General features: G+C 39.9%; 1 protein-coding gene across 2 annotated transcripts in view; it reads right to left on the reverse strand.

The window, feature by feature from the left end:
• Window positions 1–767: 767 nt before the first annotated feature.
• cuedc1b (CUE domain containing 1b) overlaps window positions 768–14605 on the reverse strand; it is a 36553-nt gene continuing 22715 nt past the window's right edge. For both annotated transcript variants that reach the window (XM_034096809.2, XM_034096810.2), the window contains exons 4-11: window positions 13636–13762; window positions 13098–13350; window positions 11412–11477; window positions 10299–10379; window positions 10117–10210; window positions 9869–9927; window positions 9565–9634; window positions 768–7852 (exon numbers count right to left, since the gene is read on the reverse strand). In XM_034096809.2, the coding sequence (XP_033952700.1) occupies window position 7852; window positions 9565–9634; window positions 9869–9927; window positions 10117–10210; window positions 10299–10379; window positions 11412–11477; window positions 13098–13350; window positions 13636–13762 (751 nt within the window). In that variant the 3' untranslated portion in view covers window positions 768–7851. The remainder of the gene's footprint in view (window positions 7853–9564; window positions 9635–9868; window positions 9928–10116; window positions 10211–10298; window positions 10380–11411; window positions 11478–13097; window positions 13351–13635; window positions 13763–14605) is intronic.

A 14605-nucleotide genomic window follows, 5' to 3' on the forward strand; every position in this document is an offset into this window, starting at 1 on the left:
ATTTAAATGTTTAATTTGTTTTTCAACCCGAGCTAGTTCAATCCAATCATCTTATTGGATATACTATACTGTATTTGTTTAGGTTTTTAATGGCTGGTCTCGATTACATTTCAAGATCGAGCTCTACACATCCCATTCTTAAACCAACAACAGCAAGAAGACATTTTGGGTATGTAACCTCAGCCGACTACACTCACAGAAATGAATCATGGTAGAGTTTATTTTTAAGCATTTAAATTTATTTTATTTTATTTAAATACTCGTATTTTTTAAATTTATGTATTGAAATTAATTATAATCTGTATAATTCCTGTCAATTCTAAAATATATTGAATGTAATTACTTAGAGGTTAAACAATAGCATATCTGGGTTGATTCATGTTCATACTTAGCTTAATTAATAGTCAAATTAGGAATTTTATTACCTTATGTCCATTGTTTTTGTTGTGATTTTACTAAACATCTTCGCTATTTAACACATTTAAAAGATGCAACGTTTTACATTGTACTAAACTGTTCATTTGTATACATTCACCATCAAAGGGCAATGTATTGTTGGCAATACAGATTGTAAAAGGAAAAAAACGATTACCTTATTTTAGAATAGACTAAAAACATCTAGATATTTGGTTATTTAGACCTTAAACAGATTTGGATATTTTAAAGACGAGAGCTGGACTATAGTGTGAATAGTTATAATCATTAACTTATATTTGTACCAAAAGTGTGTATAATTCTGTGCAAACAAAATCACAGTGGACAACACATTTTACTTTATAGAAAAACCTTTAATGATCATGGTAATATATTTACAATATAACTCAAACAAATCCGACAGGGTACAACAAAAGGATATCCGGGCTCACATGTTTCCTTGCGTAAAAGAAAACCTGTGAAGAAATTAAATCAATAACAAGCTTTACAAACATTGGGGGAAAAAACATGTCTATCTTCAGCTTCTTCACAAATACAGTTGTAGAGTTCCTTTCGTGGTTTGTTTCTTCCGTTTGGCATTTTGATAACTAAAAGTAACAAAGATAGACCCATTTACGTGTGTGTGTTTAAGGAATTACAACAAAACTGTGCAATATAAAAATTATAAAATATTAGATTAATTGAAACCTTACATTGATTTAAATTGAAAAGAAAAACATTTTAGAAAGCTTTTAATACTTTACATTGCTTTAAATGTAACTTTAGGAAGTGTATGAAGTGCATCTCTTAAAACTCACACCTCTTCAAGATTTAAAACAAAAGGGATATTGAACTATACTTGAGCATTAGAAACTGTGCGATTATAAATGACAGACCATCTTTAAAGGTAATACCAAAAATACATTTAGCTCTGGCTGTTTAGATGTAATCCTGCGTTCACACCGGACGCGATGCGATGTTCGTTAAGCCAATGCAGAGGCGCGGACAGACGCGAATTCGCTCCGACGGCGAGCATGAAGCGGTGGACGCGAATTCCGCGGCACGATTGAGGCGATTGAAGGGGGCCGCGACAAACGCTCAAGTTCAATTTTCAGAAAGAAACTAGACAAAAGTTAAACGAGTACAAACCACAGACTGTCTGTGTCATGGTGAATACAGTCGCTGGTTTATTTATGTCTGTAGGCCGTTGTTATGAGTTTGGACGGAGTATATACAACGTTAGCTTAGCCTGGTCGATCCGATCTCCATTCAGAAAACACGAATTTTAAGGGTCATTCCAGAATTGGAGGACAATTTAGACACCAACATTTTTGAAAAATGAACCTTTTATTTTATAATTTTTTTTTATGTATTTAGGAAAAACAGACAATAAACCATCAACAAAAGTGATTTGCCCAGCTAGGCATCAAATGTATATTTTCCAATGAAGAATTACCCCGGTTACTCTAATTATAGTAACAGGGTTGAAAGTAACAGGGTTGAAAATCAATGCTAATTTGAGCTTTAACCTCAGGAATTATTGCTAGATGTAGCATGTAATGCTACTTTCAAGGCAAGGACACACTTGGATATCTAATGCAAGAAATATAACTTTGAAATTAATATGCTTTATTCTGATAATATCAGTAACAGGGTTGAGTGGGTCAGAGTGCCACACTCTTTTAAGACTGAAAAGATTGTAAAAATATGAAAAATAAAAGAGAGGACTTAGTTTTGCTCTACCTGGCACTAGCACATGGCTTGCTGATGTGACTTCCACTGTGTCATCTGACTTACAGTTTTCACTTCCTGTGCCAATCTAAAAAGGTTTCGGTAACAGGGTTGAACGCATGTTGAGGGACACACCTTCTGTGCAAAATTACTGTTATTTAAAATATGTTTATGATTTAAAAAATTGATTTTACCATTACAAGAGACATATATCAATAGAATAATACCAAAAAAAGTAAATAAAATCCCTATTTTAAATGTTATATTTGACATGCAAGTTGGTCCCCAAGAAGTGGGGACAAGAGAAAAATGTCATTTTAGGGGATGTTCGAGAGCTATTTGATCATTTAAATAATATTTTGAAACCACTTTTTCTACAACTTTATATACATTTTGTCTCAAGACAAGTATGTTTAACACAACAAGTGCATGTTTTAGCATTTTTGGCATGGATTATTCGATTTTTTATATGGGGGACGTTAGGGATTAATTTTGTCTTTACTTAAGATATTTGACCTTTCGGCCTGTTGACATTTACGACGAAGACTAAGTCTGTTATCTGTCTTAAGGAATGGGAAGTCTCAGCTATTGCTGACATTATCAGTTTTATGACCGGTCAACTCTCGGTCACAGAGCCATAGTCAAATAAGTGATTCAGTGCCTCCAGGTGGTCACGCACACCTTCCCCCAATATGTGGATTGACTCTTAGTGAAGCTAGTTAAAAGGTCTGCCAAGATGAGAGGGTGATCAGAATTGACATGACAACGCACCCGTGCAGTCAGAACCTTTGGCTGCTGTGACTTGTGATATGAATTCTCCGGCCGATGCTTGTATTAAATCCCAGTGTTTGACATCAGAACTCCTGCTCGTCCCGTGTCTCTCTCAGTCCTGACTCTCCATTGAAGCAGAAGTTTCCCTTACAAGGGACATGAAATGTCCTCCAATTCTGGAATGACCCTTAAAAGGTTTTTCGCCATCTTGTCTGCAGACTTGTCAAAGCATTAATTCATGGTTTTTACTAACCGGTATCAGTATGTTGTTACTTCGGCATCATTTAGAAACGTGTATTACAATTAAATCACGGTAAAATATGTTCATTGTGTTGTAGTTGTTTGTAGCCCCCGAGCCAGCGCGTCTTGTTTGAAAGATGCGAGTAAACACAGCTGACACCGCGGTGAAAATCGAGCGTTTAGAGCTTTATATATACAGTCTATGGTTTAGAGCGATGCGATAAGAGCAAAGCGAATATTCGCATCGCGTCCGGTGTGAACACAGCATAGGCTTTCCGACACTTCCCGAAGCCTGTGCTCTTTACTGGAACTACACTCCCATCATTGTCTGGCATCATGTGACCTACGTTTGTTTCAACAACTCCGCAGAAAAACGTCCCAATAACTAAATAAACTGCGAGAGCTGCAAAATAGTGTCTTACATTTGTGACCACCTATGCTGTGTTGAGGAAGACTCATGGAGGGGAAGTAATCAAGGGGGAATTGAGGAGAATAATCTGGGTGGGTTTCCCTGAGAGGAGAAGACATCAACAAGTTTTCCTTAAGAAGAATCGACCCACTAACACACCACGACACAAACCAGACGCACACATGCTCCAGACAACTCAAGCTGTTTGACATTTCAATACATCTACTCATCTTTTTTCAGTGGACCCCGGTTCACAGCAGACATTTTGAAACGCTCAACTGGATTAAACATTAGGGACGACAGCGGCATGTCGGTGAGCCTACTCACAGGACACCTCATGGAATGGAGACTAGTTAAAGTAGTTATTTACACTTAATAACTTCTTGAAACAATTTTTACTTTAAAGAGTGTGCTGTGAGAAGGCTCCTTTTTTGGCCCGATGATATGGGAGTTGTTCCGGTGGCTGGGTGAGAGGTCAGGACCTACAATCAAGAGCCAGCCATCCGTAATGCTGCGTTTACCGGCTCTCTTTATCTTTGTTTAAAAGAATTACATTATATTTGTTGTGATTGAAATGACACACTAGTACAGTCTCTCAGCGTTTCAATGTGTTGGTTTTTAAAGTTCATTAAGCTGCCTTCACATGAAAAACGATTTGCCCTTTGAGCAAGCTAGCAGGGAAGGTAATGATAGAAATAAAAGACTTAACTATCCGTTTTAACTGCGAGGCTATGCAGCGAAAAACCGGTGAATACAGCTAGCTACATTTTGTTTCTATCATTACCTCCCCTGCTAGCTTGCATCGCTACATACAGCGGTTATCTGAGTTTGTGCGTTGGAAAGTCAGCAACAATTGAGGACAAAGTTGAAATATTTTGAACATTAAGAGCACCAGGGCCCAGTAGTTCAAAAACGTTTAATCCCTATCTGATCGGATCAGATTTGGATTTTGGGTAGTTCAAAACCAAAAAACAGGATTAGGATCACTTTGATATCCGATCAGATCAGGACATCAAATCCAAGCTTTAATCTGGATCAAATCTTCAAAACGGATAGTTCAAATCGACAACAAATCGATTATCTTGATCCCACCAGAGGGGTTTAAAGCACTGATATTCAGGATCTAGTCATCTTGAAAAGTCTGAATCTGGATAAGGGTGATCCTATCCTGAATTGCTTTGAAATACTGGGACAAAATCTGGCCGAGTTGTCTGATCCTGGATCACAAAAAATTGGATTTCAAAATCTGATTGAGATTAAAAGTTTTGAACTACTGGGCCCTGGCCACCATTTCTTAAACTGAATTTGCCCACCGCGATGTTGGGCGCAGAGCCTCACAGTGAAAACAGCTAGCTAGTTGTGTTTCTACAGTTTCCTCCGCTGCTAGCTTGCTCTGTTAAATGAAGCTAAGCTGTTGCACTTCGAGTTGCCAAACAACTTGTTGAAAATGTCGTTTTTAAAGTGAACTTTAGGAAATAGTGTGAATGAGAAATGAGACAGTTTATTATGATGAAGCACTGCTGCCCCCTACACACACAGTATATAATACATGACTACTCCTCGTGTTTCTGCATGTTTCAGCCTGGTGGCAGCAGTACTGTAAACACAACATTGACAAAATATATTCTCACAATAGTGATAAACACGTTCCAGGACACAGAGCTACATTAGCCTTCATTAAGAGTCAACAGCAGGTTTCTCATCCGAGCGTTTCAGTGAGAAAAATCTGCTGCTACTTTGAAAAATACTGAAATGCCCATTGAGAGTTAGCGAGATCTCTGTGTGGGTTTCTCACAACAGTTGTCTCCCTCCAGTCACATGATATATTTTTTTTATAAAAATAGTGAGAAATTAGCTTTACAAGTAAAGTTGTGTGTACATGACTTATATTAAATGGTCTAAAACATGCATTAACACTGGAATGGTCCAATTACTTACTATAAATCACTTTCAGACATCAAACTTCGCTCATCCCTAAATAATCAGATAACACATGTAAGTAGTTTAATCAAAAGGAGATAGATAACACACACAAAACTGTGAAAACTTTTCCAGAAAGGTACATTTGTGGATATTTTCTGAGGTGGAAACAAAACATTTTATGCACAAAGGGAGAATTTTACTCGTTCTCCAACTCTGCCTGTTCACACAGGCTACATCACACCTCTTACACCTTTACCCATGCTAGTTTCACATCTACCGTTACATATCAAGTCATTTTGTGTTTTTCTTTTGTTCTGTCTTTACTCTTGTCCACATCGTATCAGAATGAGTGTTCACAGGGTGATCCTCCAATCACCTTTTAGATACTTTATCCTCCAAGAGACATTTATATCACTCGTGTTCCTCTGAGCTCGCAAAGATGAGATCAACAAACACATGATTTGCTCAAAGACTCGGGGGACATTAAAGAATATGGCAAAAAAAGGTCTGGAAGATATTTCTTATCTTCATAACATCTTAGGAGTTCAGGAAACCTGTCAGAATACAGCGGAGCAATGAATGGAGAGCAGAGCAGTGGATTCAGACTCTTAGTTTGCTTCAAAAGGCCAGGTGAGAACAATGCCATTCCCCAAGGTAAAGTACAATGATGTCCCAGAAGAAGGTCTAAAAACTGAACCCCCATGACCTTGAAATGCAAAGGTCTGGGTAGGAGGAGGTAGATGTTGACAGTAATGATGTCCTGGAGGAGGGGGGGGCTGTTTCTTTAAACCTGCCACCTGCACTAGCGCAGAAACGAAGCCGAGAGCCCTCACTGGCTTTCCACCATGAGAACACATCCAAAGGCGGGACTATTTTACTCTATTTGTCCATCCCTTTCTAGGCCACCGCTGCTTTGCTCCAATTACAAATGGGGGCCATCAAAATGTAAAAATGGTATGCTGCTAACCGAACAAATTCCACATCATGCTCCTTTTCATCTTAATCAATCTAATGCTATGGCTGTGTGGGGAAGCAGCAGGTGTTTTACCATGGTATATTCACCATATGCTTATATCACACCCTGAAGGCCTCCGTGTACTTCACACAAATTGACCCTCCTCCAACCACACAGCACTATTTCATCTTCTCTCTTCACATTGTGATGCCTTCAGGGCCCCTTCCTTAAAGTATGTTCATTCTGAGCTATTAACACATTTGCCTTTAGACTGTGACCTGAGTTATAACTATTTGTATAAAGTAATACAGTGGTGAAGGGATTGAGTGTTTTTCTAAGCTAATCCTGAAGTGAGGGCTACCTAAAAGAGAAGCAATGGGGTTTTTCCATTGGATTTTGGAATCTTAGATCTGTGGCAAACACATCTTATGAAGTTTACACATTTTGATTGGAATGATAATCTCCACATATTGAGACTATTTTTATAAAAGTTGAAGTATAATGCTAACGGCAGAAGTAGCTAACTTAATGCTATAATCATACTACTTCACCATAACATAACTTTTTGTCTACACCGCTTAGCCTAAGGCGAACTCGTCCTTGACGTTTAGTAGTCTTATTTAGCTTCTCCTTTTAAGACACATTAAAGCTTCAGACGTTTACCAGTTGGGTATTTACTGACGTATTATATGTCGTAGGACAAAGCGCAAAAATCTCGTAAGCTTGTATTTACCACTAGTCTGGTAAAGAGGGTTTAGAAGTCATCCCTGCTATACTCTATTCTATTGAAACATAGTAGAGAGGTTGTCATGTCTTTCTGCTCATTATCTGTCATCCTGGTGTTGTTGTAGTGTTCTATGCTACAGTATGAATGACATCGTTTTCACCTTGCAAACAGAGCAAACCAATAAGCTGCTTCGTCGCTGTCCGAAAAACGATCCTTTAAATGTAATCAGTTTGATACAAAGTGTTGACATCTGGGCAGCCACAACTTTAATGGCCGCAATATTCTGTCACTTACGTAACCCCGGACATGGAAAAACATTGATTAAGAACACATGGTAAAAAAGCTCTACATGGTTTAGTGTATAGAAAGCATCTGAAATGCCTGTGGTTCGCAGTCAGATACACAGTGTGTGAGTAAGAAAGGTTCATATGGTAGAAGTGTTCCGTCACTGGGTTAAAGGAAGCCGGTGAATACTGTCAGGACTAATGCTTTTACCTTTACGTTTCAAATGATATGTTAACAAAGTGTTATAATGTCGTTCCCCTTCTCCCTGGGCCTTACATTGTCTGGTATCGGATTAGGGTGGGGGAGCAGGGGGAGACAGGAAGAGCTGCAAGGCCGGCTCCCATGGGTCATGCTGCCGTCGCCATGGTAACCCTGATATGGTGCAGCACAGGAGGATCTGAAATGTAGACGAGTCTGTCTGATATGGGTTTCCATCATAAAATCAAACAATGAATGAGCATCTTCGGTAAACGTGGCCCCTGCAGTACATGTGGCCCCTGCAGTAAGGACTCAGCTTTAGTACATGTGGCCCCTGCAGTAAGGACTCAGCTTTAGTACATGTGGCCCCTGCAGTAAGGACTCAGCTTTAGTACATGTGGCCCCTGCAGTACATGTGGCCCATATAAGGACTCAGCTTTAGTACATGTGGCCCCTGCAATAAGGACTCAGCTTTAGTACATGTGGCCCCTGCAGTAAGGACTCAGCTTTAGTACATGTGGCCCCTGCAGTAAGGACTCAGCTTTAGTACATGTGGCCCCTGCAGTAAGGACTCAGCTTTAGTACATGTGGCCCCTGCAGTACATGTGGCCCATATAAGGACTCAGCTTTAGTACATGTGGCCCCTGCAATAAGGACTCAGCTTTAGTACATGTGGCCCCTGCAGTAAGGACTCAGCTTTAGTACATGTGGCCCCTGCAGTAAGGACTCAGCTTTAGTACATGTGGCCCCTGCAGTACATGTGGCCCATATAAGGACTCAGCTTTAGTACATGTGGCCCCTGCAGTAAGGACTCAGCTTTAGTACATGTGGCCCATATAAGGACTCAGCTTTAGTACATGTGGCCCATATAAGGACTCAGCTTTAGTACATGTGGCCCCTGCAGTAAGGACTCAGCTTTAGTACATGTGGCCCCTGCAGTAAGGACTCAGCTTTAGTACATGTGGCCCATATAAGGACTCAGCTTTAGTACATGTGGCCCCTGCAGTAAGGACTCAGCTTTAGTACATGTGGCCCCTGCAGTAAGGACTCAGCTTTAGTACATGTGGCCCATATAAGGACTCAGCTTTAGTACATGTGGCCCCTGCAGTAAGGACTCAGCTTTAGTACATGTGGCCCCTGCAGTAAGGACTCAGCTTTAGTACATGTGGCCCATATAAGGACTCAGCTTTAGTACATGTGGCCCCTGCAGTAAGGACTCAGCTTTAGTACATGTGGCCCATATAAGGACTCAGCTTTAGTACATGTGGCCCTTGCAGTAAGGACTCAGCTTTAGTACATGTGGCCCCTGCAGTAAGGACTCAGCTTTAGTACATGTGGCCCCTGCAGTAAGGACTCAGCTTTAGTACATGTGGCCCCTGCAATAAGGACTCAGCTTTAGTACATGTGGCCCCTGCAGTAAGGACTCAGCTTTAGTACATGTGGCCCCTGCAGTAAGGACTCAGCTTTAGTACATGTGGCCCCTGCAGTAAGGACTCCGCTTTAGTACATGTGGCCCCTGCAGTGCATGTGGCCCACGTAAGGACTTAGCTCAAGGATTTGTAACATGGTAATACGTAGTTTTTGAAGCAAAACTTAACAGTAAACATTTCAACTTGAGATGATCTTGTTAAATGGTATGACAAATGAGATGCATCATAATCCATGGCATATCTTTTATTTTGGTGATATTGCTTTGAGAATTATAGTTATAGGAAGATGGCGGTCGTAGAGTGGCAGAAGTGTCCAGCGTTCCACACTGCTTCACTGTTATTGAGTGGCATCCAGGTACTCACTGTGCATTCTGTCATACTTTGAATTGGGACGCACTTATGTGCCCAAAACGGCAGATATAAATACAGAAGTACGTAAATTGAGAAGCAGCATTAGTCTATAGAAACTGGGATTACTTACCATACTACTGGCTCATGGCGCTGCTCATTCTGTTCCTGAGTGTTAGTTCTTCTGGGCTGACCATCTTCCTCTGGAACAGAGACATCAGATTAAGAGGTAAAGCTCAATTTAAAGTTTGAGAACAAAAATCTTCCAGTTGGTTGTAATGGAGACAAAACATTGTAAAACAAACAGTTAAGGCGAGGGGATGAAGCTCTCTTAAACAAGGTGAGAACAATACACTATGGGGACACGAGACCTTGGTAGACGCTGCTTTGTGACAAAAGCTCCATGTTACATTGTTTGGATGACATGCGGTCCTTACCACAGGGGTTTGCCTCCACGTCGTCCAGGAGATTTGCCGTAGAGTTGGCTGTTCCCAATCTGGAAAGGAGCTTAGTTAAGAAAACAATCAGCCTCACAATTGATGGACTCACAGTCAGATCAGTAATGGAAGATGATCCTTCACTTTTTTTAAATTCTTAACAGCTGTGGTAAATAAATGTGATTTGGCTACAAGCTTAAAACAGGTGGGTTAGGGTTAGTATATGCTCGAGGTAAAGCAAAGGATACGAGTGGTGCTTAAGGAGCATCTTCCTTTTGGACTTTCTGCGCTTTGTCTTTTCTGAGAACGTTCTGGCAATTTCAAACAGCTTCTTTCTGGTTGCTAGAGGAGACAAAGATCCTAGGTCAGCCACTACAATAGGAAATGCTAATTTGAGTGAAATATCAGTCGTGTGACGTAATTGACTTACATTTGCCCATGTGATTGAGTTTGTCTCTGAACATGGCTTCATCTGAGACGGTGTCCGTTGAAGCTGCGGAGTACTGTTCTCCTGAACACAGAAACACACACACACACTGATGTACTGACACACACGCTTCAACTGTAGTAGCAGGTATTTATAGTAGTGCAAATCCTTCACACAACAAACAACTCTCACAGTGAATGCAGAGACAAAACCCAAAGTATAGGGAATGGGAAGGTGACGGCATCAATGGCAAGTCGGACATCTTTGAAGGATACCAATTGACTAACCATTACGGTGAGCAAAGTATAGCCTTAACCCTATCAAATAAGCGTTTAAAACATGGTCGACAGGCACTGTTGTGTGGTTGGCTGTAACAGACAATCCAAAGATAACAATTAAAATAAAATGCCCATATGAATACATTCGATACTTTTCCAAGATGGAAACCTGATCAGTAAGACATAGCTAGCATGGGAAGCTAACAGGGAAGCAGATGATACATTTGTTGGGTGGCAGCTGTCTGCTAACGGTTTAGTTTTCAAAAATTAGCTAACTAAAGTAACACGGACCACTACACAGGGAATACGATATAAAACATGAAATGTCGCAATATAATTAAATATATCATTAGATTAATGATAAACAGATTTTTTTGGGTTAGCATTCAGTTAGCAATAACTATCTCACTTGTGTCCGAATGATTGTATCATTGTGTGATTGTACTGTCCTTGGGTCCATAGGTACTGTACCCACCTGTTTGTAAATTAGACAGGAGATTTAACATTTTTTTAATTACCGGAAGATGTAGGCGCTAACTCGGAGCCACGGAGAGGTGCTGACATCTGCATCAGCGATTGGTGGCAAGTTGTCAAGATTCTTAAACCAAGAACTTCTCTCTCTTAAGATTTCATATTCTGCGCATACATTTTTCATTTTGGATACAAAAAAATCTTAAAAATGACTGGTGAAAAGCTGATAGATATTGATGGCTGCAGACGTTGCTATCGTCGCTATCCTCCAAAGACGGCAGTGACGCCCCAGAATGCACCAATTCCCATTCCCTGTTCAGTAGAGTTCAGTGTGCAAAGAGCTTGGCAGAGGAAGCTTGATATCTACCTGTGCAACTCTCCATACTAGATGAATGATGAGACTTTGATTTCTTTGATTCATACTTCAAGCGATCTAAAAACAGAGAGCAGATGTTATGACCACTGATGTGAGGGATCAAGATGGTAGAACCACCCGAGTCCTGAACCTCCATTTCAGTATATCTAAACAGCCAAGGCAAGCATTTAGCTAAAACGTTAGCATTTCCATCGCTGACAAAAACATTTCACTGTATTAAACAATCTCTAAAGTGGGAAGTAGTATTATTTACTGTCCAAAAATGTTGTTGGTCATCATGTCTATGCTGTTTAACTTTTTAAAGACTGACTGATTGTGTGAACTTTTAAGTTCGGATCTGAACATTAGACATTTACTTTCTCCATTTAGTTTTCAAACCCTAATAAAGAACATTTGCATTCATTTTCAAATTTATTTTAAGTCCATCCTTTCAAAATAGTGTGGGCGTCTAAATGTAACTACTACAAACAATGGAAGCACCTTGATTATAAGCTGAGTAATGTAAGAATGTGACAAATGGAGACATAAGGAATTCATTTTGTCAAAGTAAAGAAAATCTAAGAAATGCACAATAATTAAATAAACGCCAGCAATTAAAAGCTAGCTCCACTGCTAGATATGGCTGTGCTTAAATGGAATAGGAAGAATATTGTATTTGTATCCATAATTAGTTTAACTAAAAAATAAATGCTTTAGTGTGAAATGAGAAATTCCATGAAAGTCTTAACTCTGTACATTGGACATTGTAATCATACATTTAAGTTGTATTACTTTGACAAAAAGCATAGGACTTGCATCAAGTCAAATTATGGCAATAACGGCAAAAAAAGCTTTTAAAAGGTGCCCTGTGGAGTTGTCTTGTGTACCATCCCAATGTTTATAAACTGGTATACTTTATGTCAGTGTAACTCGCCAAAATCCATCGTCTGTCCTTCCTGTCAAATAGTTTCCAAGCAGCTTTTTGTATTTTAAATCCGGTATTGGTCAATTCATGTTAAGTAGCTTTCAGTCTTCTTATTCATTCCTCATCTGGTACATAGCAGCATTATTAGGTGCGTTACCACCACCCATAGATCAGTGGGAAAGTGTGCAACCCTCACAGTGTGTAGTGTTTATGTGAGCGGTCATTTACCACACTTGGCGGGGAAACTCTGATCAAGTCCGACACAAATTAAATCTCTCCGGTCGTAGAGTCGAAATAATAATTCCCCCTAAGCCTCTTGAAAAAAAATATAAATCTACATGCCATGATGATAACATGCTTTGATGACAAAGCATGTTTTTAAACTCAATATTAAAGACAGATAATATTTATCTGGAATTCTTCACCATTTGTACAGTACATTGAAATCTCCCCGGACAAGTTGACTTGAACCAAAACATAAACTGACTGTTCTGTGTCAGCCAAGTGTCCTTTGAATGTGGATTATCTGATAGAACAACAGGTCCATAGCAATACTAGAGGAGAAAACTACACGGGGAACATTTTAGGATAACAACCTCAAGGACTTGTCAGTATCTCAATAATTTATGTTAAATATCTTAATCACTAGATAGTAGTCACATTTGCAGTGACTACTATCGTGTGTACAATACTTTACCTTTCAAATCAGCTGTTGCCACTGACCTCATGAGCATAGTTGTGTTGCATGGAGTGACCTGTGTACTGAGTCATACCTCTCTCTAAGGCCATGAGGAACTCGCGGTTGCGCTGCAGCTCTTTCATAAACTCCTCGTTCTGCAGGAACAAGGCGATGCGCTCGTCCTCCAGATACTGCTTGAGTTTCTTGTCTTGCTCCGAGGCTCCTGTCGTCAAACCTGAACCTCCAGGGGTCCCTGCACCTCCGGGCTGAGAAGCAGACTGGGCTGTCCATTGGCTTAGGGAAGAAGCTGAGGATGATGAAGGCTGGCATAGACTGCTCTGAGAGCTCTGTTGAGGTAAAGCAGGACCGGATATTAGTTAGTATTGCGCATCTGCTGCTATATGTACTTTACAGGGATCGTTTTGGACATGATTTGAAGACTCCTCGACTCATGTAACTGACATTTGTATTTCTGTTAACAAAGCACTAGGTTTGAAAAGAACACTGGCTTTTATACTGCATTTTATAAGGAAAATGTGTATTTTCCAAATTATTACAAATTAAAATGTAACTGCATTAAGACATATAAATAAACAACCAGATGCATTCAACATCGAGCCGACGTTGTTTACCTTGATACTGTCCAACTGTTGCGGTAGGATCCGCAGAAAGTCATCGGGGAGATTTCCGAGCAAAGGAGGGTTCCAGTTCCGGTAGCTTCTGACCTGCTGGTGACCCGGAGGTGGTTCTGCTTCAAATCTGTAAGAGCCCATGGAGTAACGGGACAGATGAATGTCTCAGCCAATTAACTACATGCAGCTATCTCAGACTATTACATATTTACACGAGAGGTGAGAGGCTAAAAGAGGAAACATTTTCATCTTGGTATTTTCACATTTTATTTGAAATATCTGAACAACTATTGGATTCATTGCCATCGCATTTGAAAAAGATGTCCAAGATCCCCAGATGATGAATCCTAATTGCAATATTTACTTCAAGGATTTGCAGAAAATGTTATACAGCCATGGTTCCCATTTGGTGCAGTGACAAAATGCACACATTGTCCCAAAGAGCAGAAGTCCAAGACCAGTCAATTCAAGAGCATAGAACTGCTGTGCTACATTGTGTTATTTGTTCTAAGTCATGGTGAAAAAGGTTGTTTGCCTATTGCAGTTTGCTAGAGGAGACAACCAGAGGCTAAAGGCTAAGCTAAATGACGTTGAGGGAAGCAGTAGTAATGTCTGGCAGGTTGGTCTCCTGGACGGGATAAAACAAAAAGCGCTGGCGCACCAAGATCTTCTACAAACAAAGAGTCTAGCCAGATCAACACCTACCCGTTTAATCCAAATGGTGATGGAGAAATGTACTGAACTGCCTTGATTAAGAGCAGACACAATCCAATCAATTAATAACAATAGTAAAGTATCTGGCTAAGTTTTCAAAATCTATCAAATTGAGGATTCAAATACGGATAAGTTCTATAAAGTGAAGTAATATTGTCTAGAATTTTGGTACTGGCTTTAAAAACAGAAGCAAATCGTTTTTCCATCTAGAAACCGCCTATCTATTCAATACAATCAGAGGTCCACTTCATTTGTT

Source organism: Pseudochaenichthys georgianus, chromosome 13 (genome assembly GCF_902827115.2).
Source record: "Pseudochaenichthys georgianus chromosome 13, fPseGeo1.2, whole genome shotgun sequence".
Lineage (NCBI taxonomy): Eukaryota > Metazoa > Chordata > Actinopteri > Perciformes > Channichthyidae > Pseudochaenichthys > Pseudochaenichthys georgianus.